Below are 26,014 nucleotides of genomic sequence, written 5' to 3'. Positions count from 1 at the left end.
ACTGGTTCGCACCGGTATCACATTGTTGCAAAATTTCAATTTGTAAAATAAATAGCACCTACTTTTAATTGCTATAGATTGTTATGTGATGTTACGTATATCAGATTCTGTTTTGTACTTATAGTCTATTAAAAATCAAAATGGCATAAAATCATGGGGGGGGGGGGGGGCGAAGGGTTTTGTTGCTGATACTAGAAATATCATAAAATATTTTTAAAAAACTGGCCTGTTAGATTTATTTAAATTTTGTAATTGACCCTCATAATTTAAAGGTTGCTACATGTAAGTATATTATTTTAACCTTTTTGGCTTTGGGGCATTTGTGATCGTCCATGCCATCAATTAATATTTATTTCAACTCATCTCTGTCTTGTTATGGAATTTACTGTACATCTTGGTGAAATGTGAACATAATCGGAGCGTTCTGTTGAATGAGTGAATGAGTGTCGTACAGGTCCATACAATCATATCTTTAATAGTTTTATGTTGTGTGGCTAGGGACCCCAGAAAACTGAAAAATAAAATTGACCAAAAGCTGTGTTAAAATAAGACAAAAGCGGTGCAAACGTTGATACTAAAACATTAAAGCTATGCAAAAAAATCAGTGTAAAAATTTATTTAAGTTTTCAATTCTGTATAAATGTTAATTTTATACTTTTACTCCCTTAAAATTCTTTAATTAAAACTGAACAATTTTGGGTGATTCTTAAGTAAAAGCCTCTTTTCCAGAATTAAATTAAAATTTCTAATATATTTTATTTTTTTTATATTTGAAGTGAAAACTTCTTTAGCCGCGTTGAGCGATTTTTGGTAGGGGCAAAACTTAAGGGTTCGCGTCACCGACATGCTAGTGACGTGTTGCGCCAGACTGGCGAATCGCAGCGGCCTGTGTACATGTATACGCATATATACACTAATACATTGTTTATACTCGACTGTATCATGCGCGTGTTGGACTCTTTTTCTGGATGGGTAAATTCTTGTGAGTTAGCATCACCGACATGCTGTAGTAGCAGTAAGTGAAGTTAATTTGACCTCGTGAATACATGACCTAGGTCTGACATCACTGGTAAGTCATAGCTAAGTAATGCATTTTTACGTAATTTTTATATACCACTGACATCTGTTGTGACTAAAAAATGATGTAAGGATAAATTATATCATGCTGACATCGTTCTGATATAGGTACCTAATACCAAAATCATTTTCTTACGTACATTTGACATAGAATTGATGTCATATTACACATTTAAAAACAAAGTTTTAAGTTTTCACTTCTGTTGACAATCTCCATGACTGGCTATTTGTTTTTATTATTTGACGGACTATCAGGGAAGTAGCCAGGAGGGAGTTCCGTTGGGTCCAGACCCCTCCCTTCCAGGATTTTTAAAAAAAAAAAGTTATAGAGAAATTAATTTGGAAGGATTATTGTAATCCTTAGTGGGCTACAATAAAGTCCCATATTATAGCCCGTCATTCAATGTACACAGAAGGGGCACAAATTGTTTTTTTCCATGTAGTCTGTATCTAATACAGGTTTGCATGCGTGTTACTGTAAGCATGTCTTTCCTAAAACTTGACGTTAGTGTTTCATGTTTTTAATAACATTAATATACATATTTGTATTTATTACTTGTTTTAATGAAATCAACAAGTAATTGTCTAAGGAACAAAGCATTAAAAACAAAAACCATAAATTGTTCAGTTTTAATTTTTAAAGCAAAAATCATTACCTACTTAAAATTATGTGTGTGAACGTTGAAGCTCTAAACGTACACTATTTTCCTGAGATTTCAGTGTGACTATAAATTTTTAAAAAAAATTCAACTATAAAGAAAACTTACTAATAAAACAATGAAATTATGATAAAACTGCACACCCACCCTTCTCCAAAGACCATTTTTCCACTTGCTAATCCAGTTGAACATTTTGTACTTGAAATTAATGCTACAAAACCATATTCAGTGCAGTTGAAAATAAAACACTTTAACAAAATCTGTTTAGTTGGAATAGACTTAAATTTTATGGAATTGGAAGCAATTAAGTATGCAGTAACTGGGGTAACATGAAAATGGAATTTAATGACGCAAGAATTTTCGATGTTACAAAATACATTGGAAATAATTTTGAACTGATTGCAAGATATTCCAGGAGTTTTTTTGTGGTGTAACATAGTTGAAAATAGGGTTCCTCTCATCTTATTTTATGTATATAAATTGTTTGAAACTTTTATCTCTAGTGAAAATAATGCGAGGAAAATGAAAATAATTATACTTTTGTGAATGAGAACGGCGCTGGCCTCACTTTGTCAGGTTAGTTTGTAGTTAAATCACGTTCTATTGGAGAATTATATCTCATTCCGACACTTTGTAGCAAAGTGGCATTTTCTCTGCAAGTGTAACTACCAAATGCTGGAAAGTGTGAAAGAAGAGGGATATGTATTTGCACAGTTTAAGCATTCTGTAGGAACTCTGAAAGTATTTTAATGCTCAATGAAACTGTGTGTCATACTGTTAAGATTTTGCATGCCAGCTTCATTTGAACATGTGTGGAAGCTGTAGACAACCACGCTGTATCAGTTGGTATTCCTGAAGGGCCTACTTCTCAAATCACTTATGTTTAATTCTTCCAAGGAAAAGTATAATTAATTGGATAAGGCAGGCATGACTAAAATACTTACTGTTGTCAGAAATCATTTGTAAAGCAATTCATGATAATTCTTGACATTTTCGCAACACGCTTTCCCCGGGACGGTGCTAGAATTAGGGTGTTCTAAGTTGTAATTCTGAGTTGTTTCTTGTGCAGTGACAAAAGCGTGATATTTTGCTGAACGACTGAATGTGTCCGGTCCTTGGAAGAATCATTCTTTGGTTTTGTTTCAGCACTGAAGGAACCAAGCTGAAATATATTCACTTTGCATAGAAAAGAAGGAAACGGAGTTGGAACGACATTCTTATTATTTTTTCTGGCTGTGAGGATGTCTTTCACTTGAGGTCGTTACTATGTAAGTCAGTTTCCGCAGCACGTGTCTAGGATTGTTTTGTTGCGTCCTGTCTTGTGTTGTAGGCATGATGTCGCAGGGACTGTGTCTTGGAAATAGCATGCCCTTGGTGTTTTTTTTTTAATAGCATAGTATGGCCAGGCAAAACTACTGAATGCTAAATGTTCATTTGACTGTTTGGTTTTAGATATCCTAAGTTTACTATCTTTGTAATGCACACATGCAAAAACTGCATAATTCATGTCTCTTAGATTTTTGAAGGAATTGCTTGCGCTTGAATTATTGATTATAATTTGCAGATAGTAAAAGAAATACTCTGTTGTCATAATCCGAAATTATTGGTAGTTTTGAAATGATTATGAAGGTACTAAAAAGTTTACGTTGCTTGGAGTTCAAGTTATATACAATTTAGGCCATCCATGGAAATTTTAGTGTCAAACAATTTGACTGTTTGACTCAAGGCAGGAATTTAGTCATCTGCGGAACTGAAGCTACATTGGTTTTGGCTGCTAATGAAAATGATAATTGCTCCGAGGAACTTCTTGAGTACCCTCAAGGCAAGACCAACATGCTGAAACTACTAAACCAAAACAAACCCATGTTACTTGGTTAGCATAGAAGTACCGAAACCACCCAGCTACTAGAATGTACGTACTGTAGCTAGACAAAACACTAAATCCTAGCCAAGGCGTTCTGAATCACCAGCAAGTGTTTCCCAAACTACTGGATACCTTGTTACGACCCTATTCGTAAATACTAAGGGCATATTGGATTTTTTTATATATATTTATTTAATACTGTCCTAAAATTCTGTAATGAGTTTTAATCAATATGTCACAATTGTAATCATAATCAAAAGTAATAATTGATTTTGTTTCACAATTTTTAAATTTCTCGCAAGAAATAACGGAAGGTAACTCTATCGGCACCAGTTTCAGAAACTTAGGCAGGGAATTCTGTCTTCTGAGCTTTTTTATTTTATAGTTTATCTGTGAAGTGAATTAGGAAAGGAAACAAAAAAAAATACCGAAATAAGAGTTGCAATTACTAAGTAATACTTCCTATACGGGCAGGTGCAATAAATCTACGGCACTATCCCAGCCCTGTTCAGGGGTTGGTGCACTCACTCGCCACTCGTAGCCACTCGTAGCCACTCATAGCCACTCATAGCACATGCCGGTGACCCACCCACCCACGGAAGGGAATAGGGAAGTTGCGTCCGGCTCTGTGGCAGCCCCTGGATAATGTCAGGTATATGAAAGAACATTCAGACTTGAACTTAATTAAGTACAGAATACTTGCTTATTTCTCCCATAGGTAGAGACAAGATTTTATGGTTCAATTTTTAAAACAAATGATTTTGGTGGTTAATGGTTTTATTTTTATAAATTATCTAATGTAATACCTATTCTACCAAAATGTGTAATGTTAACGTGCTGCATTTTTACGATTATATAATTTGTGATGAATTGATCTCAAAATCATGTGTTCTTATGTTTCAAATAAACTTATAATACCAAACTTGGAACTTGGACACAAAATTTAACGTAGAATGCTTTAAAATAATGCTGAGCATAATAAATACATGAAAGTTGTGTTTTCAACTACATTTCATGAAACCAATGGTTTGTGCACCTGCCGCTTAAATGTTCTGCCGAAGCAGCTACGTCGGCTATTGAATTATTTTATTTGCAGAGCGAAATTGTAAACTATGTAATGTAGCAGCTCTGATACAAATGAAAAGGACTTGTAAAAATACTAAACCCCGGCTTTGGACCTGGTTTTTGACACAGAATTATATTAAAATACTGCTCATATTGTTCAAATTCATTAAACAGTTGATACTATATAGTTTCCCCTTTGTCTTTGTGAACATTGGCTTGCGCACATCCACCACAGATGGCAGCACCGTGGTTGTTAGATATTACCGTTCCGTGTGACTTCCGTTTCATTCACGAAATTACTGCCACCAAATGCTGTATACAGAGAGCTAAGATGTTTACACATAAAAAATAAATCGGTGAGCATTTATATGTTTAAAAGTGATCCAATGAGAGATGCATGATCAAACAAAATACATTTTTTTTTTCTGATTCATACTTTTTGGTACAGACTTTGTGCAGAAGCAAAGACTTTCCTTGTATTTCAAACATTCAGCAATTACTTCTTTTTTATTTGAATCAGTTTTTTTGCTCGGTGCTGCTAATTTCGTGATTTAACTTGCGTTGGTGCTATACATTGTTTTGACACGCTTTCCTGTGTTGTATCGGTTGTGTTGCAATTTTCTGTACACACTCATCCCTACCCATAGTAGGTTACATCTGCCAAACATTTGCCCGTTACCTCGTAACCTTGGGTGTTTGCTAGGGAATACGACGGGAAAATACCCCATGCTCTGGTTGATGCAACGTGCTTACGTAATTTCTCTGCGCCGTGCGCTAAGGAAATGCTTGCATGCCCAAAGTGCATGTTGATGTTGCACTCTCAAACGGAAGAGCTTGCAGTTGGAACGTGTTACCTTGTCTGCACCTGATTGGCATCACTTGGCATCTTTGTATGCATGCACGGTTGCCAACCCGGAGGATGGTGAGCTCTGGAATCAGGCCCCAGAAACACAGTGGCGGGACAGGGACAGTCTGCTCGGAACCTACTAGGAACCCACACGTCATGGAGAAGGCGACGGACCTAGCAGGTGTAGTCCACTCTGCCAGTCCGTGATCTGCTACACTAACCAGGGGACGCGTGTACTACCGACACTGGCAGCTGACAGTAGTGAATCAGGATGTTCTTGGGTACTTGCCTGAACGAGTCAATGTCTTTACACATTTCAAGTGACAGAATTTAAAAAAGTTTAATTTAAATTTAAAGCTCACTTTAATTTATTAAAAAAAAAAAATCTTACTGTAATTCAACATTCCATAGCAAAATTAATTTTTTTTTATCTGTATCATTTCAGGCGCGAAAACTTATTGTAGCGAGATATTTCACTGTAGGCTCTTTTTATTCCCATGGTTGGTAGATTATTATTCCACAGAAAACAGCTGTTTTCAGGCAAATTGCGGATGTTCAGCTGTGTAGCAACCACGTTCTTATTTGCCCGGATGAGTGCAGAATGAGTTTAGGTCACTGATCGTAGCCAGTTAAGAAAGCGCAGTAAACACAAGAGTTTATGTCTAATAATCAGCCAAATGTTCTTGCGAAACCTCTAGGTTCGGGCAGGAATGTACACAGAATTTCATTTGGGGGAGTTTAGAACCTCTTTGCTTGCTATTTGCTTTCAAATTTTTTCCGTTTTTCTGGCAGGAATGATAGATGTTTGGGATTTGTTCTGCTGTCCCCCCCCCCCCCCCCTTTTCTGCTTATGCCCAATGCCCTTGGGCATGGGTGTTGATTCTTAACATTCGTTAGGAATAGATGGCATTAACCAATGTCAGATACAAAGATACAACACAGCCATGTAACTGTAGTTTGGGTTTCTATGAATGATTAATTTGGGCTTAATGTGTCAACGACATTGAATTTGTTACAGCCACTGAGGTGTGATGAAGGGGGGGAAGGACATGATTGTTGCTTATTACTATCCCTTATAATAAACCTATTAAAGAGCAAAGTAATATAGGAACTAGATTTCTTGACCCGGTAGACATGTCTACCCCTGATTGTTATCACTTTAACAGAAGTCCAGGCAGATTAATCCTCAAACGTTAATGAAGATTAGTAGGAGCATCTGTGACCTTTTGTAAAGTATCTTGTGAGCAGTTTACATGTGTTCTCCAAGGAGAGTTAAGCCAGTGTCATTGGTCGTACTTATCAGCAATATTACATCAGGTGTTTGTTATGTCTGTATCGTGTTCTCCTGAAGATTTTGCGTGTCAAGCATTTCTCGTGGTAAATGTTTCGGACATTGGACGTTTCGAGCCAAGCCTCTGTCGACTGACTTTCCAGTGGCACGCGTGGTTGAGAAACTGTCTCCTTAACCTGTCTTGCAGTTCACTCCTTCACCACTGCTTTTCAGATAATTTGCGACAGCTTCCGTATTAATTATTTTTTTGTTCGACACTTCATAGGACTTGGGTTGGTTACACACAGGTGCCTGTTAGTAAATGTCAGATTGTAACAAGGTACGAAGGCTTGAGAAGGTTTGATTTCATGAAGTTTGGCATGATCTATAGCGAGTAATTACAAAAACAAAAGATGGCTCGCACTAATCCGTGTTGAGGCCCCTGCATGTGTGGTCTGTGTTTGCATGCTAGCATCCATGAGAGGTTGTTCGGATGGGGCTTCAACTCGTACAGGTAAGCGACGCTGCATGCGAGCGACTGGCAACACTGCTAGCGGATTCTCAATGTTGTGCTCGTCGGCATGACGTGTTTAGAACTGGTGTCTGTGAGATGTGCGAGTGCCTGATCTGGGGGGCTCTACCCCGATGTGGCACCTCATTACGTTTGTGCTGTTCATTCACAGTCTTTATTTTCATTATTAGATTACATAATACACAACTGTACTTAGTTTTTTCAGTTTGAATTAATCGTTTCAAATTTTTCTTTAGTAAAATATAATCAAATCAGGAAAATCTGAATAGCACTTGTGCAAAAAGTATAATATGTTCCGTATTTGATGCAAATGTAATGTTACTCGCCACTTGCTGAAAGATTCATGTAATCCATGTTTGTTTTTTTTTGGCAATGTATATGTTTAATTACCATGGGAATTAAAATTGTATTGTCACAAATGAGGAAATATAAACATAAAAAATTACCTACTTACGGTGGGTGTTCCTGATTTTTTGTTTTTTTCAGTTCTGAAATTTTTCCTATGTAACTGCAAATATTGGATTTTGGTTTGTCTTAAATGTTTTATCTTAAATTTTTTTGTTTATTTTGACACAAGTTTTTACAAATGACCCATTTTAAATTCCCATTGTGAGAAATTTTTAAATTGGAATGTGCACCAGATCTTCTGGGTGAATGTTTTTTTTTCTAGAATAAACTTACATTTTGAAAAACAATGAATTACACATGGTGCAAAACTTAAATGAACTAATGCAGTTCTTAATTTTCAGTCATCTTCTTGAAAAAACTTCTGATGGCATCTTGAAAGCTGCCAAGAACGGTGATTTGAAAATGGTAAGTCTAAACTTTATTACTTATTAGCTGCATGATAATTTATAATACTAATATTTTAGTTGTTTTGCCTTAACCGATGATTATCAAGGTGTGACCTTAAGTGCAAATTCCCAACTTCATACTTATTTTGTGTGGTGATAATACTGTCAACTGTTAAAGGTGCAGAATTGAGTAGATTATTAGGGGAACGGGGGAGAAAGATTCATTGGTTCATTCTTAAATCCTTGTTGACAGTTTCATAGGAGGGCCAGGGGTTAAAACTCACACACGCCCCCAAGAGTTGGCACCAGTGTGTGGGCATCCAGTTTCAGTGGAAGGGCCAATGGGTACATTTCAATGTGTTAACGGCACCTTTCTGATAACAACTGTACCTCTGGGAACAAGAGAAACGTGTAGTGCTGACAAGCCCAACGAAAGTCGTGGGTGGGGAGAAAGTGAGCGTGGAGTCAATGTGCAACAAAGTGAAACTTCTTGCTTATTTGGTGTACATATAGATAAATTACTTACATTTTCAATCACACTATTCACATAAAAATGAATGATACATACATAACTTTTTCCACACTAATAAATCATTTGTAGATACTTCAAATAAAATAAAAGAAATATGGTGGTGTCGGTCGTTAGCCGTTACGAAAACTGAGGAGTAGACAAACACAAGCAACGTTACGAGAATTCCGAAGCATCATCACTGCTGCGTCATTTCTACCTCTCCCCTGCCGGTTCCCCCACCACATACCTAACTGTTCCCCTCATGCGATCGGAATTCTCGTAATGCTCGAGAATTGTAACCCACCCCCCATCAGCAAAGAAGTTTCACTTTAGTAAAATTAGTTTTCCTTCTCAACCTGTTGGCGATAAGCAAACCCGCTGGTCCAAAGCACAGAGCTACTGGCGGGACTTTCCAGCGGTGCAGGATGTAGTTCGAGGTCGGATTGGATTGTTTCCTCTCGTGGAGGGGATAATGCGTGGTCTCTTCGCCGGCATGCTGCGACAGGCGACGCTGAGCCACAGCAGAATCACGAGTCCCTGACCAGGGGCGCAACAACCAAATTTTCAAAGGGGGGGGCAATATACCTTTTTGTGAAGAATCATCGAAGTGGGGGGTCTGGGGGTCCTCCCCCGGGAAAATTTGTATTTCAAGGTGGAAAATGGTGCTATTTAAGCAGTTTTACTATCTAAAAATTGATTACACAGCACTTTCTTTGCCCCCGTTTGCCCCCACTTCAAGGTTTCAGAGGGGGGGGGGGGGGGGCAAAATACCCTTGCCAGAGGGGGGCCTGTTGTTGCGCCCCTGGCCCCTGACCACCCAGTCGCCGCCTGTGGTCCGCGGCACGGACCGGCACGGAAGTGACAGCGCTGCCGGCTGTTGCAGCTCAAGTCGCTGCACTCCCAGGGCTACTCGCTGCTGTCCATCGACGCCACGGGCCAGACGGCGCTCCACCACGGGGCGCGCTCCGGGCACAAGGACATCGTCAAGTACCTCATCACGTGCGCCCCTGCCTCCATCCTCAACATGGCGGACAACTGCAAGTGAGTGCCGGCGCCCTTTTCTTTACGTGAAGCCAAGGTCAAATTGAATTTTTCAAAATATTTGCAATCAAATTGCCGATATTGTTCTCGGGCAAATCTGTATTACAATTATTCGATAAAATACAGGATTGAGGTAAAAAAAAATTAATAATTTAATGCTTGTAATGTTTGTACTGATTAAGTGATTTAACAAGTTGTAAAATAACCACGCATGATATTAATATTGAGCTTTCATTAAAGCTAAAAGAGAGTGCCATCTTCTGATTTTTTTTTAAGTAAACAACTCTGTTCAAGCAAAACATACACAAAAAAAAAAACTAAATATTTTCATGAGTGAATCTTAGGCTGCCAGTGATATAAAGCTTTGCAACAAATGTGAAGCTTCACATAATACGCGAAGCTTTTCACCTGAACCGAAGCTTAAATAATAAAATGGATAGCAAAATTTCCTGATGAGGTCAGATCAAACATTAAAAAGAGCTTTGATTTATTCGCTTAGTCAAAGCTTCGCACATCCTAATTTACAGCAGAATCTTGATTATTGACTAACCAAGGTTCCGTTTTATCTGAACGATTCCAAAGTGCCACTACCGGCAAAGACTGTTTAAACATTTGCACGAGACGTAGAGAATAATCTAACTGCATGAGAAAGCTTAAAGAAAATTATCTTGAGAGATGTAATTTACTGGCTGGGCGGGCAACGGGAGTGACGCAAAATAATCCACACAGTAGGAAAGCTGGAAAAACATCACCCTAAAAAATCATACAAACGGGCCAACTGAAAACCAAGACGATATTCTTGTTCTGTCCTTGTTATCTGAGATTTTGCAAAATTGGTGTTGGCACGATACAACGTGAACTGGGTTTATCGAGGTTTATATTGTATTTGTGGATTTCCTGTATTTAGTCTGCTTGACTGTATCCATAGGAACTCTGTAATAAACATTTTGACCCTTTCAAGCGTGGATCCATTAGGGGTGGGTCCTCGGTCGTGAACATTAATGCGTTCTCGATGACTGGAGGTCGTGGCTTACCGGAATCAGCGAGCACTTGGCCGGTACCCAAGTGGGTCAGAGCTGCAGAGTCCTGTCGCGTCAGGCCGCCGTTCACGAAAGCGACACGGAACCACGAGGCGGCAGCGCGTGGAGCTGCTCTGTCATCCGGCTGTCGTCTGACGCCCAGGACACCGGCTGATGTAGTTTCGAAAGCCTTGTGTCCGACCGTCACCACGAGGTCGGGCAGTGTCCTGGGGGTATCCGAGGGTTCCCAGATCTGTGCGCTATCGCGATGGGGGTTGGAAGTGTTTTGTCGAATCCTAGGGTGCCGCCACCACATGTGGGACCGGGCTACTCTGTTAGCCCGTGTGTGGCGAGGCCCGTTTCCCCTTGTATGTATCACTCGAAAACCTCCGAGAACGACGACAGGTGCGCGAAGCTGCCTCCTCTCCGTTCGTCCTCGCTGGGCAACTCTCGGGAGCGGAGCGCTGACGTCACCTCGGCGGGCGGTGGTGGGAGGAGGGGAAGGAGGGGAAGGAGGGGGCTCGCAGCGTGTGAGGGGAGAGGTGGTGTCTCCAGGGGCCAGACGGCGCTCCACCTGGCAGCCGCCCACAGGCGACGCAGCGTCTGCTGCATGCTGGTGGCGGCCGGGGCGTCGCTGCTGCTCACCGACCGGGAGGGCAGCTCCGCTCACCGCCTGGCCCTCGGCGCGGGGGACGCCGATCTGGCCGCCTACCTGCACAGTGAGTCCCTCCGCCTCCGCCTCTCTCTCCCTCCGAGACTCCGAGACTCTGCTAGACTTACATGCTCATGCAATAACTAGCTAATATACCCTGAGTGTTCCCTCGCCCTCCTCCTCCCCCCTCCACCTCCGTCTCATGCGCCGTGGGACATGAGGTCGGTGAAACTCAGAGACTCTACTACTCTCTGAAAAATAATTACATGCTCGTGCAATAAACCACACAGGTCTAAAACGTGAGCCAGTTCTTCTGTACGTCTAACCCTATTGTATCACAAACTATGTCGCAGCACAAACCTGTATTTTAACACAACACTTATGAAATTATTTAATTTAATTTTATGTATTATTGGACTTTTGGTAAGGATCCCTAATGTTATGGATAATATAATAATAGCCTATAGCCTTCCTCGATAAATGTACTATCCAACACTGAAAGAATTTTTCAAATCGGACCAGTGGTTCCCGAGATTAACGCGTTCAAACAAACAAACAAACAAACTCTTCAGCTTTATAATATTAGTATAGATTTCACAATTTATTTATAACTATTAGAAAAGCTACATGGCTACTGATAGCGGAACGAGAGACAAACAGCTGTGTCTTCTTTCTCTGTCTCTCTTCAAACACCATGGAAATGTGTGCGCTCGCTGACTCTTACTTCCTGTTACACAGATCCGTTTCATTCACGAAATTACCCCCACCAAGAGCTGTACATCGAGAGCTAAAATGTTACACAATAAAAACTAAAAATAAGTGTGCTTGGATTCTTGAATCTATGTGTGAATTTGTTTTTATAGCACACCTTATTTGCTGAACTGGAATCAACCAAACTGGAATTGACATAAACAGTCGACTGGCTGTATTCATGAAGATGCTGATAAGACACCCAATATTTCATTCTAATTTTCTCTGTTATGTAATTGTGGAGTGTTAATTTAGGAGTTTCTTGTACATAGTAAACAAAAATTGGTTGAAAAATAAACTTATCTTGTACTCTAAACTCAATTTAAAAAAATATCAACTCTTATATCCTGGTACTGCATTTATTGCTTTATCTCCACAATTTCATGACTCGATGTCTGAATCAGTAATGACTAATGATAATCTGTTATGCTTGGCGGCACCGTATGTGTCGTTAAATTTTTTATTATGGTGCCTATGAAACTTCTACGTAAAAATCTGTTAGTCTCACGTAAACACAGTGTTTTTTACCTTCTTGTTTTTGACCGTGGCAGCAAGCCGTGTTTTGCACACGCACTTGAGCTTTTCTCCGGGGTTCAGCTCATGAAGCACTCTTTGCACCTGTGTTTCTTGGTCACTGGTTAGGTAGAGGATTTTCATAAGTTTAATTTTTCGGATAGCAATTAGTATACTTACTTAAACTTTGGTTAAAAAGTTATTTATTATTATATATTTTTTTAATTCATTGAGATGTATATGAAACATTTTCCGAGCATCATGTAGGATGAATAAATATGCACTCACAAAATTAAAAAATATGAAACTACACAACCCAATCTTTAACATTACCACTATTATTGCAAAATTATTATTATTTTTTTTTACATATTAAGGATCACCAATTCATTTGCATGCTTAAATCCTTATCAGGTGTAGTAGTCCATCTTTTATAGTTTACTTAATTGTAAACATGCATACCTGTTGCGGTAGAGGCTAAATTTAATTTGGCACTTTCAACAATACTGTCGTATTGTCGACCATTAACATATCCTGCGCCTTGAAATTCTGGGTGCTTCCCTGCCTAATTAGATGGATGAAATGTAATTTTTTCTTACGGAATATCCTAAGCAGAGAGCGAGTAAAATCATGCTACAGTAACAAATCAGTCCAATCTTGAAATTTTATTCCTGTCATAGCTAACTAATGATTTTCAGTGTTGACACCCTGTGATCTGAGAGGATTGCGCTGATTGTGTTTGTGTTCCTGCTGTGACTGACTGCTCGATGTGAATGTTCCCTCCAGGCCAGGAACACTTCCAGCTGGCGGTGGATGACGTGGAGACGGTGGTGTAGGCGGGGCTTGTGTTCGGAAGTGTCCCAGGGACGCCAGGGACGCCGTACAGGCCAGCAGAAGCATCGCGACATAAGGTTCGAACCAGCAGCGTCGTCGCATCTGCGAGAGGAAAAAAAACCTTTGCCCCAGCTTTCACCCTCTACTGCACAGCAAGCAGCAAGCCGCACGCCCTTGAACCACGTTCCGCGGCTGTGCCGAAATCAACCTCGTGCTCTTTGGAAAGACGACCTCAGTGACGGTGAACGCTGTGTGCAATAACTCGCGAAGAAAGGAGGAGGAACAGTTGTCAGGGTGATGAGAAACAGGTTTCATTATAACAATGTAGTTAGGCACATATCTATTTTCTACTCTAAAAAAAAAAGGGCACCTAACAATGAATAAACTATGTCAAAGTTGTGTGTTTTTTTAAAAAAACTTCCTTCAACTTGCTGTTCTCGAAGACAATCGTATGATTATGTGTTGGTGTACTTTAGGTCTGGTTTTTGCAATCTTCTGGCAGATTTTGGGCTCCAAAACTATAAATCTTATTTGCTGGGCGTAAGTTCTTCACAATTTTGTTTTTATATTATTTTATTTTAGTGGTTAGATCATTTATGTTAGTTTCCATTTTAAAGTGGTATTGTAGAACACTTTTTAAACCATGCTTATTTTATGACCGGTTTTAATCTTCACAAAATAAAATATACCTAAAACTTCTAATTTTTAAATTTAGTGATAGTGAAGGCATTTTTATTTTTATAAATTATTTTATTTGTAGGATAGTGTTACAATCAAAAAAATTAAAGAAAAAGCACCTGACAAAAATTTTAATGCAGTAGGCTCCACTCTTCCAAACAGATGGTTCAAAAGGTCGTAAACAACCTCTCTTGTCGCTAAAAAAGCATAAATACGAATTCATACCAAACCTTTAGTGAGTGGCCAGTGCTAAATCCATTTTCAGTTAACTTGTTGCTAAAAAATTACTTTTTTAATTGTTAAGATTCAATTATAATCTACATTATTAGTCACATATCTCCCGAAGAAAATGATGCCACAACAGAATCTCACATATTCATCTCATAGGTATGCAAAAAACAAACCATAGTAAAAGTTAAGTTTTAGTGAAATGCACACAATAAAGTCTATGTTTAGTGATTTCTAATGGGAACTTTATTTTTTTATTGGAAAGTGAAATTTATTTATTTATGTATGTGTATATCTCCAAAATAAAAGAAAGGCAAATACAATATCTTAGTGTGGCAAACATAAATAACTAGGAATTGCATCTAACTTTAATCAGGCAGCCGATGTAAAGTACATTTATAGTAAGAAAATAGAGTTGATTATTCAAAAAATAAAATAATTTATTATGAACGTGTGTCTTCAACACAATTTTACCGCAGAAAGAAAATTTTAGCAATGAGTGCACAAAGTTCATTTTCAACAGCTTCTTAATGAATTGTTGAGATATGGATTGAGATATGGATTTGTTTCAGAAGATAGACATCTCTGGGAACATCACACTGTAAAAGAACACGTAAGACGTCAGGTGTGAGAAATAAGTGTTAACGCTGAGCTGTGCTCACCACATCAGCACACGTGGTAATCTGCAACTTGTGTATCGTCGTATGTGGCAGAGTCCTTCGAACCCACCACAGTTGAAGTTTTTAATTGATTTTTTAAAATTTGTTTTACATGCTGAGGCATATTATAAAGTAGCGACAATATCACTTCTATATTTAATTGCTGTAACCCAGTTAAGAATGGAAACAAACCCAAATAACATGTAGGAAAAGAAACATTTCCATATGTAGGTCCGGAAGCTGGGTGTAGATTGTGATTGTAGGGTCCACCATCTTGGATTGTGACGTTACAGCCGCCATCTTGTATGACCTTGACCTGTGACCTTCTCAATTTACCAATTTTTTTTATTTTTAAATGTAAAAAAAAATGTATTTTCAAAGGAAAATATCACATCAATTTTTTTTTTGTTTTAAAATAACTAAATGTTCCCAAAGCGGCTTAAATTTTCCATCTAACTGCTGAGGACAATTTAACAAACTATTGACTTAACTTTTCACCTGGTCACCAGCTTGAATTATGTCACAGCTGCCTTCTCGGCCTCTATAACTTTCCAACATTTTGTATAGTTTCATCCACCATTTTGTTTTCGAGAAATTTCCGCCATTTTGAATTATGACATCACGTCCGCCATATTGAAAATTTGTAATTATTATCCAAAGATATCAGAAAAATAAAATAAAATTTATAAAAAAATATTTCATTTAAATTTTAATAAAATTTTTAAATATATAACACTTACCTTATGGATCTTGGAGTCCTTGGTTCAAACATATTTTTATGGCAATGCAGGCTCATTTTCATTGATTTTTTTACCTTACGCAAGATTGTTATTTTATCAAGTCTCTCATTTTGGGGAGTTTCGGTTCATAGCTTGCACCCATTTTCTTTTCCGGGCCATTTTCGATTTTCAAAACAAAATCAGTTAGAATTATTAAGTTATCTAGCAACAAAATCCAAGTGTGACAGTGTGACCACCCTTTCGAATAGTTTTATGTATGGCCGCAAAAAAGGGTGATAATTATGATATATAATTACATTGTTTAATTAGTATTAAATTTTTAAAATATACTAATGAAAAATTTTCAGACTGTTAGAAAAAAAAAAAATTTTTTTTTTTTGCCCAAGTACAAAGCATAACTTTAAAACTTCCAGGTTGGTGCATTATTTTGAGGTTGGTAATAGAAATAGGGAGTAACTTCAGATAAGAACTTCGTAATCCCTGTCCAGTGTCAGCTCCTGGGGTAACCTACTAAAGTCTTTGGGCATGGTTACAAGAGCGCGGAGTCAGTGATAGTCAGCCGGGAGAGTAGTTGGCGACAAAAACATTTCTCCCGGAGAGACTGGCCAATGAGAAGGGGAAAGGGGTTGGTGTGTTGAGATGAACCAGCAGAATTCTCCACAGACACAGCGTGACCAGAACATTCCCGTTGCCGTGTGCGTTCCCAGTTTGGTTGCATAAGGTGCTGTTTAAAAGTGCCTGTTTTATTTCCCTAAGCTGAAAACTAGTGACGAAAACCCCTGGTCGACGGATGAATAAACGAAGCACCCACATAACTTGTGTGGGCAGCCCAAAACTTGCCAGGAGCATTGGAGAGTCGTTCATTGCAAAGCATTCATGACACCAAATGCTTACTTTCTTTCGTAACTGAAAGTTACGTTGAATGAAATTACCTCGAAAATGTTTATCACAAAACTTCCCGTATTTATGCAAAGTTATGTATTCAAAAGTTTAGTACATGCAGATATTTTAGTATGAAAATATTTAATCTGTAAAAATTTTTTTAACAAGCTACAACTGAAGGCATCCGTAAATAACTGAAAGTGGAATACATTTTCATTTTTATTGGGTTTAAGAGTTTGTAAGTATACTGTAAATTTACCATAGAGATATGTATTTTAATAGATTTTTTGTTTTGTTTGTAAGGACTAATATTTCTCTTATAGGCTGCTTCATTAAGAGCAACCTGCCAACTTTGCTAGTACCTACCTGAAGATATAAGTATGAACAGGGTAAATGATGCCAGAATTGTCACTATATTTTACTCAAGACATACCTTACTTTTTTTTTTTACTTAAGAGACTGGGCTGGAACAGTGTTTTCCTTCTTGTAGAGGACAATTTATTCAACTTTTTTTAAATTAAAAAACTTGTAAACAATGTACACAGATACGGACTGTAAGTTCACTAAGTGAAACCATGTACATACTTCCGGTGCGAATATTGTGTTTGCACATGTTCCCACTTGCAATAAGAACTATTGTATTACGTATCTGTTACCACTTTGTATTTTTTTGCTAGCGTTGTGTTATGTTATTTATTTACACTGTTACTAGTAGTTTGTGTTTGAAACTTTGTATTGTATATATTGTACAAATGTAATTTGTAAATAGGAGATTTGAATTCATCAGTACACTGAAGTAGATATTAAGAGGTCTCACCACCTCAACATTAGTTCTTAAACTTATTGTGAATAGGATCTATTTATGAATTATATTTGGTAACGTCAATTCACTATATTTCCTTACAGTATTAATAATGTTTAATGTAAAACGGACATTCAAATTTCGTGACAAAATTCCAAAGTATTTGTACTCTGGGATTTTTTATTAGCTTTTGCTGGTGCAATAAATACACATAGTATGTACTCCCTATCTCAGAATTTCCAAATATTCAATACTACTGAAAGAGTGACATAAAATTAGCTATTGAAGGGTTTAGGTGGGGGGGAAAAAGGGAGAATAAATAATGAAATGTTGACCATTAAAATATTTTTCTTGAAAGAAGCATCACTAATCAACTTTTTATCAGGAGTGTTCCAAAATTCCTGGTTTGAGCCCAAGTTCTAGCCGGCTGGGAAGTTTATTTGGACGCGGATTCCTTCGATTGTTTCACAAACAAATCTTTTTTTCCGTAAGTCTACAAGACCAATTTTAAGGCTAGTGAAAAATTGTGCTAACTTATTTATTCAAATTTTTCTTTAGAAGTTTCCAAAGTGAAAATAAGATACATTATTTCATTAATAAAAGATATTATTTAATATATTCACATGTCCTGAATTATGCATACACGGTAGTATATAACATACCGAACATGTTTAAATCAGTGAAAAAACCAGGCCCCCAACATAGCGTGAAATGTGTAACCCAACAAGAAATTTTGCTACATGCAAATTAATGAAATGTAAAGTAATAAAATATATATTTTTACGAACTAGGGTTGTTACAGTCTAAATGGTGCCCAGAATTGCGTTAACAAATCTGTTGAACTAGGCTACATTGTGGAGGATAATGGCGTAAAGTAACACACGATCATTTATCCACGCCTGAAAATTTCTCAACCCAGCTGGCATCCAAATGTTGGACCTTACGTCAAAGTCAAGCATTGCCTATTCTTAACTAATTAAAAAATTAGTAACAATTTCTGTTCACCCATCCAAAAATACACTCTGCACAGTGTGTGTCAGTGAGGCGGGATGATGGTGCTTCTAGCGCGGTGTCTCCTCCGGACTGGCGCGCAGTCTTCTCCCAGTGCGTATGAGCGGCGACCGTGACATATGGCGGAGAACTGAAGATAAAGGTGTAATGCAAGTCCCTTAAGTGCTTTCAAGAATCTTTAGCAGGCCTTTCATTAAATCAATTATCCTGAAAAACACATGTTTTACCCCTTTTAACTCTCCTCAAAATACAGTTAAAAAACAAAATGGAAACAGAACTTCTCGGCCGTCCTCAGCACATTCTTGAATGTGTTTCATATAACACCGCTCTGATATATTGCATTCTTAAATCGCGTGGTTTCTTCTGGAGCTATGCACATCGTTTTGACTGGGTGGGCGGGGGAACTTTCTTTTTTGCAAGATAAGTTCTCTTAAAAAAACATTTCAGTCACTTAATTTGCTGGGACACAGAATTTTTACATCCCAAGCATTTTCAATAACTTACATGAGTAAATTACTTTTCCTCTGGTAAAGAAAGCTTGTCGAATGTTGTAATCACAAGCCGAAAGTCGAACCTCTTGTTATTTATAGAACAAGAAAAGTATGACTTTCCCTCGTGTCCTTTTTGAATACTACTTCTGGCTTTTGATACCTATTTTCTTGTTATAATAAAATAAATCCTTTGCCAGTGAGCTAGGTATAACTCACACCATGTTAACTTTTTTCAATTTTTTGTAGTTACTTTTATTTAAGGGCTATTTCAAAGATTTCAACTCTATAACTCCTATGCATATGTTATGCCACTAATATTATCAACAGATCATCACTTAATGTAGTATTATGCGTATAAAAACTAAAAAGGCATGCTAGTCTTTGTTAGTTATCACCACTTTCACAATATTTTACACCCATGTTAGTACACTAAGTTAATTACTGACTGTAGAAAATATTTGTGGCAGACAACAAATGCCACGGGTAATCAGAGGGGTATTGAGCTAAAATTTTTATAAATAACACTTAAAAACATTGACGAATAAACAAAAGAAATAAACGTGTCATGCAAGACTGAGCCTTAACTATCTTTGCACCGCCGAAACAATAGTTTAGTCATGGACAAAACTTTTATAAAGGCCAGTGTCTCACACTATGCAAGGAAGTGGGAATAGCAATTTTTTCTACTGACATCCTGTCATTGTTATAAACAAAGTAGGCTCTTAATATTTTTCAATAATGATTCAGAACTTAAAACTGGCATCCCTATGAAATTAATTCAAATGTACTGATCTTAAAAGAATGCAGAGAAAATACATGTAATTGAAGTGTTTTTGTCTGTTAAATTACATGAAATTTAGTTTTTACCTTGTCCTTTTCAAATTATAAAAAAAGGGATTCTATTTTATAACTAAAGGTAAGTGCAAATACTTATAGCAAAAGCCTCAACAAATTGTGCTCCATCAAAGACAAGTTTTTTTGTTACGGCACAAGAATTGAAACAAACTCTGAGGGTGGTCAATATTTTTTTTAATGGTGTGAACTGTTTCAAGCCAATTTGAACTTCCTGCACAGTTGTTCTTTCCAGGGTAGCCACCATCATCTGTTCACTATTAATGAAATGTTCAATGTAGTGCATGGTGCTGTTTTTCTACACAATAAGCTATCTTCAGATTACTGGTGCCTGTGTTGGCAATCTTCCATCTCATGAGATGTGATGGGGTATTCATTCATCATTCCAAATATTTTAACATTAGTGAGTGTAAGAGTAAGTTTTATTTTAAGAAGTAAATCTAAATTATAAATTATGTGAAAGTGTTAACTACAGTTGTGTTTGTTTGCAATTACTAGCATATAGTGTTATCAATAACTAACAACTTTTAAACATGGTTAGTAATAATTGTTATCTAAACATGTAAATAGGACACACATTTAATCTCATCTCTCACAATTCATAATTGTTCCTACATAATTCCTTTTTAAGATTTAAGAAATTAACTGAATTTACAGTATATTGTGAATATGTTATTTCTTATACATAACTAAATACGATTTTATGCCAAGAATTGATGGTAAAATTAGGTAGAAAGATTAATATGCACATTAATACTGTTTCATGCATGTTTTTTATCTTCACATTTAGACACTTAGATGAAGATGTTACACACAATTATGGTAACCAGAACTATCTTTAATGCTGCAGAATTGATGAGACACCAATCACTTTTTAATGCCTAATTTATTTTTGGGGTTTTTATGAAATTAAGTGGCAGCAATCGTAGCTCATATGTATACTATTTATTAATGTATTACTAACATGATGGTTGTTTCACTCAACTGGATAGAATCATAAAAAAAAAAATACTTAGGAACCACATTAGCATCGCACGACAGTAGAAGATTATTGATAGCAAATACAGTTGTTATTCAGTGAATCATATCAACCGGTTGGCTATTCGAAGTTCGGACCTTTTAATATGCATGCGTTTATGGCCTTGGGCACACGCCAGACCAAAAATAATTATTGTTCATTGATGTCAATTTGTTTTACACTCAAGATATTTGAAGTTTACTACGTTTATGTTGGAGTGTGTCTGTGCCATAACTTTCCAAATTTGTGTGAAGGGGAAAAGAAACTAGAAAATTTGACATAGCCGAGTCAAATCACGTTGAAGGTAGAAAGTACCTTCGTACAGAAATAATCTGATCTCTCTTGTAATGAATGAATATATAACTTGATTGTAAACCTGTAGATAATTTACCCCCCCTCCCCCTTTTTTTTCCCTTGTACTGCAAAAATAAAATAATAACCATGTAATTTCTAATACATAGTTGCAAGTTTGGGGTTTTAGCCTGGTTTTTGATAGAATATTACAATTAAAAGATAATAAAACAAACCAATAAATTCTCTTGAACTTTGGCTAGAATGCAATTTACACAAGACACTTAAGACATAAAAAAAACATGCCCGCAATTAAAAATGTTTTGAAGGAACATTTTCTGCTTTGGTTTTTTATCAAGCATGCAATGTTTGGACACACAAAACATGAAACTTAAATTGTCTGGAAAGAGATGTGTGGTTTGCAAATCAGGGAATAGCATAAAATGTCTGCCTCTTCCATGCATATATATAACTCCATAAAAGGGTTGTTTAGTTTGAGTAAGCAAGCATGAAATATGAGTAAATTTGAATACCATGAAAAAATTTGGTAACAGTCAATGGCACACGCCCAAATTCCAGCTCTAAACGTAGTAAGCTGTTATGCAGAGTTCAATATTTCATTTACCATTATGGAATAAGCACCATAACCAGATACGCCTGTGTGTAGTAACTGGAAAATGCCGTGATTGTTAATCTATCGTGCTGTAATTGTGGGGAAAAAGTGCTTTCACTCCCGAGTGTGTTTGTCAAGTGTGTGTATGCAACTTCCTAACGAATCAAACTATTTTCTTAACATGTTTGTTACATTGTGATCTTAGTACTGCCTTCTAAGAATGTGAATTGTTATATAGGATGACAGTTGCAATTTGCATCGGTGGTAATTCCAGGAGATCTCGGTCTTCTAACTACTGATTCTTTCTATTCCATTGTCATGACTAATCAGTAATCAGTGATTATGTAAGAGTAGTCATTTACTCCAACATTATTCTAATGTAATGTGCTACATCACTTTATTTTCCTTTATTTCAAATTTCACTGCTAGGGGAACAAAGTTATTTATTTTCCACATGCCAATGTTATCACTTTAATTAAATCTTTTGCACTATTTGTGTTTATTAACATGTAACAACTGTCCAGCACCTAATTATAATTTTGCTAGAGTGGAATGCAATTATGGGAGCAAAATAATCACGTGAACAGTTTTATTTACTTTGGCAGTGAAAATATGAAAATAAAGTTTGAAAATTGTAAAAGTATGCTTTGTATTTTTTTTTTTTTTTTTTAGTGACATGTACCACCTTCTTTCAGTAGTGAAGATAAAACTATTTTTAATCAAAAATAAATTATGTTTGACTGCAATTTATAAAACAACTGAACTCAATACTTGTGGAACTCTCAACTTCTTATTTCTCAAATATTTGTGCATGCATCCAAGGCCTACCATTCTAACCCACTATGCATTAAAACAAGCAATGCACATTCAACTCTCATCTCATCACAGGACAAAAAAATAAATTACTTTATTTAGCAGTGTGACTTGTCCAACATGTACACTAACTTGTAATAGCGAAGAACCCAAAAAAAAGTTTCCGCATGGGTACTCGAACCAGCGACCCTCCCATTACGAACCCAAACTCTGCTGCTATGCCCAATCTGCATGTATTCTTTATAAGGTTGTCTTTTGTGACAAAATTCTTAATGTTTAATGCTGGGCGCACAAACTAAATCTCATCAGTAGTTTGTGAAGCCTCTATGTCAGAGCTCAATACATTTGTTAGTAATGCCAAACATGTATTTTTGAATACAAGAAAAACGAAAGCACAGATATGCCACACAACTGGATAAAAAAATACCTGGAACAAGAAAAATATGTCAAACTATTACCAGCACAGGTTACTACAAGGTGGAATTCCTGCAGGGGAAAGCATGGTTCTTACACTCGCCACTGACGTATCGAAGCGTCAGCAGTGTGACGGCCGCGAGCACGGATCCCATCGTCATGACTCACCCGTCACCGTTCAAGTGCCTTACCTGTGATGGTTCCACATTCGATAATATACAGAGGTTGGCAGTGATTTTTGCAGGAATTACGTGTTTTCATCGGGCAGTTTGTGGATTTGCTAGTAGTTTACAGCCAATATAAAAGTACAGAAACAAAAACAAGATTGCGAACATTCAGAAAACTAAGATTTGATGTTTCTATCCTATTACGCATTTTCCACAATTATATTCAATATTTATATCTTTATGCATCGTATACCTACTGGTTTTCCGTGCAATGTAAGTTTTTATAGAATATTACTTGCACCACAATACACGCGTCATGTATCAGACATGGAAAAAAATTAAAACCAAGTCAGTAATGATTATTAAATACCATCTAATACTCAATAAATCTATTGTAAAACTGAATTTTTTTAAATTAATATGACTGCATTATTTAGCCAAACAGTGATTTGTTGCCAGTTTTTATGTTTTTTTTGTCCATTATCATTTGTTGCCTAAAACCATAAGAAAAATATTACAAAAACTCTTGATATTCTACATGAAACATTATTAGATTTACTGCTTTACTAATAATTGGGTCATTTTCGTTACCAGTTTGTTAGCTTGCCGATTTGAAAGTACCGAAACCATCCAATGTGCTTCACACCCTATAAGTACTTTGAAAATAACACTGTTTTATCATTTACATTATGTTAGGATTTGCTTGTTTTTTGTGCACTGCAATTTTTCTCCCCAGCACACATGTCGGACAAATATGCTGATATTTATTTAATTTAGCATCATGAAATCTTGAAACAGTAGAATACAATACTGTAACTGTATTACTTAACCATTTTATCATACTTCAAAGTGTTTTAGGGAAGGATGCCTTTGTGTATAAAACGTGTGATACAGCAGGTAGGAAGAGCAAGCATAGCTTCCTACCAGGTGGGGAGCAGGCCTAACCTAAAAGTCATTATGTATATGTTGGGAGGAAATGCTTCCTGTTTAAAAGATGATAAAACAATGGAAAATAACCAACTGACTGCTCTGTCTATATTCTTGTGTATTTTCAACCTTATCAGTGCAAAATTTAAACACGTTAAGGAGAGCCAAAGAAAAATTTACTGTTTATAGAAGTTATATAAAACACTTGAATACGATTTATACTTAACTTTTGTCAAGAATAATTAACTAATGTCACATTATCTTGCTTAAATATTAAGTGATTCTGTCCCCATTATTTTGTAATATTTAACGACAAACTTAAAGCGATTGCTGTAGATGTTTTTTAAAATGAGGTATTTAAGCAAAATGAATATGCTGTTAAAAAAAATTAGAAGAACCAATGCAACTAATTTACAGGAACCATTCTATATACTATATATTCATACCACATGACTATTAGCGGAGACTAGTAGTTTCGAAGTTGTTCTGAGACCAAAATAATATTTTTTTAGATCCACCATATACCCTGCCTTAATCATTTCCGAGTATATAGCATCGAGGCAAAACATTAAATTTGACGAGAATATACTACTGAACTCGTTGAAAGTATTAAAGAAAGTAAGACACGTCATATGAGCGATGGGCATGTCAAAGATGCCTCAACAAAAGCTGACTTTCAATCCAACATTGAAATCATGCTGGCTTGATGTCAATGGATGTGCTTAACTATATAATTATTCTGAATGTGTTTCGAGATCGAAGTGACATGTCAAACAATTAAAATCCTGTAACTGCAGGTTAATTATAAGGTCAGCCATTTTAAGCATACTAGGGAACACTACATGTGAAATAAATTATCATAATTTTGTGCCATTTGCACTAAAATGACTCGAATATAATGACATCCTACACTAAGTTGATTTGTTTTACTATGCTATTCTACACTTGAAGTGCATAAAAAATTCAACGAAAAGTAATTTTCAAAATAAATGTTTTCCCAGTAATTTGTTTCAATTTTCAACAGCTATAAAGTTGTTTGACAAAATTTTATACCACTTTTACCTACTTATGAAAAAATTGCTCATTTTTGTTTACCACTTTATGGTAGCCCTAGGTATCGCTGCGTGCCTACCCCTGAACGCACGTGTCTGGATGCCTCTGGTTGTAGGTTTTTGTAAGCTAAAATGTTCACCTTTGAAATGAATTATTTTTTTTGTACTTCATTCGTGGAATTATGTTGTTTCAAGTTTACAGATAAACTTGTAACATCCCGTGTTTTTTAGTGTGTAGTTCCAGATACAGATATCTGCTTCTAAAATCCTTAACAGAAGGGATCCCAGTCACTCTAAATTGGCAAGACTGGAATCTGCGTTGACTAACCGCGGCCAACGTAGGTTTCTAGACCACGTGAGGATTATGCACAAAGTTGGCCCCTCCATGAGAAACAGGTGAAAATTTGAAAATTCCTAACAGTTCAAGCATGACTGCTTCTGTGCAAATCAACTCACTCAAAGGTGGCTGACAGAACAGTGAAACTGAAATATGTTGGCTTGAAACAAACAGCGTTAATAAGTTGTTCAAGACGGTCCGAAACACAATTCGAACCTCAGGTTCAACACATTTTTTTCTGTGTGTTATCACAACCACCCTCCTATTATTCCGATAAAATCATTTGACAATAGCGACAAGTTGGCGGTGGTTGTAGAACTTTGTTCAGTTAAACATTATACACACTCAAGTGTTTCATTGAAAAAAGGTTTTTCCATTATTTGAGTTTTTCTGGTCAGCTCCACTTTAGACCACAAATCATCCAGATTTTTTCAACTTATTTGATGAACCCACAGCCAATTGGTCGAATTCTAACTGCTTTTAAAAAAAATCCCAATAAGATTATTCAAAAAGAAACATTTAAATAAAAACAGGACCAGACTACTATTAAGTTCACATATTTATACCGTGCAACTAGTTTTTCCTTTTACAGATGTGAACATTATAGACAC

General features: G+C 36.7%; 1 protein-coding gene across 5 annotated transcripts in view; it reads left to right on the top strand.

Moving 5' to 3' along the window:
• Positions 1-24,043, top strand: part of LOC134537099 (eye-specific diacylglycerol kinase) — a 221,446-nt gene extending 197,403 nt beyond the window's left edge. For 3 of the 5 annotated variants that reach the window (XM_063377378.1, XM_063377379.1, XM_063377377.1), the window contains exons 17-20: positions 8,064-8,127; positions 9,503-9,660; positions 11,235-11,398; positions 13,381-24,043. In XM_063377378.1, the coding sequence (XP_063233448.1) occupies positions 8,064-8,127; positions 9,503-9,660; positions 11,235-11,398; positions 13,381-13,430 (436 nt within the window). In that variant the 3' untranslated portion in view covers positions 13,431-24,043. Of the gene's footprint in view, positions 1-2,882; positions 3,005-8,063; positions 8,128-9,502; positions 9,661-11,234; positions 11,399-13,380 lie in introns of those variants that run through there. The other 2 variants (XM_063377380.1, XR_010075925.1) reach the window with 2 other exon arrangements.
• The last annotated feature ends 1,971 nt before the right edge of the window (positions 24,044-26,014 follow it).

Source organism: Bacillus rossius, chromosome 11 (genome assembly GCF_032445375.1).
Source record: "Bacillus rossius redtenbacheri isolate Brsri chromosome 11, Brsri_v3, whole genome shotgun sequence".
Classification (NCBI taxonomy): Eukaryota; Metazoa; Arthropoda; class Insecta; order Phasmatodea; family Bacillidae; genus Bacillus; species Bacillus rossius.
The sequence above is the reverse complement of the archived record's forward strand: the minus strand, read 5'-3'. Positions and strand labels throughout refer to the sequence as shown.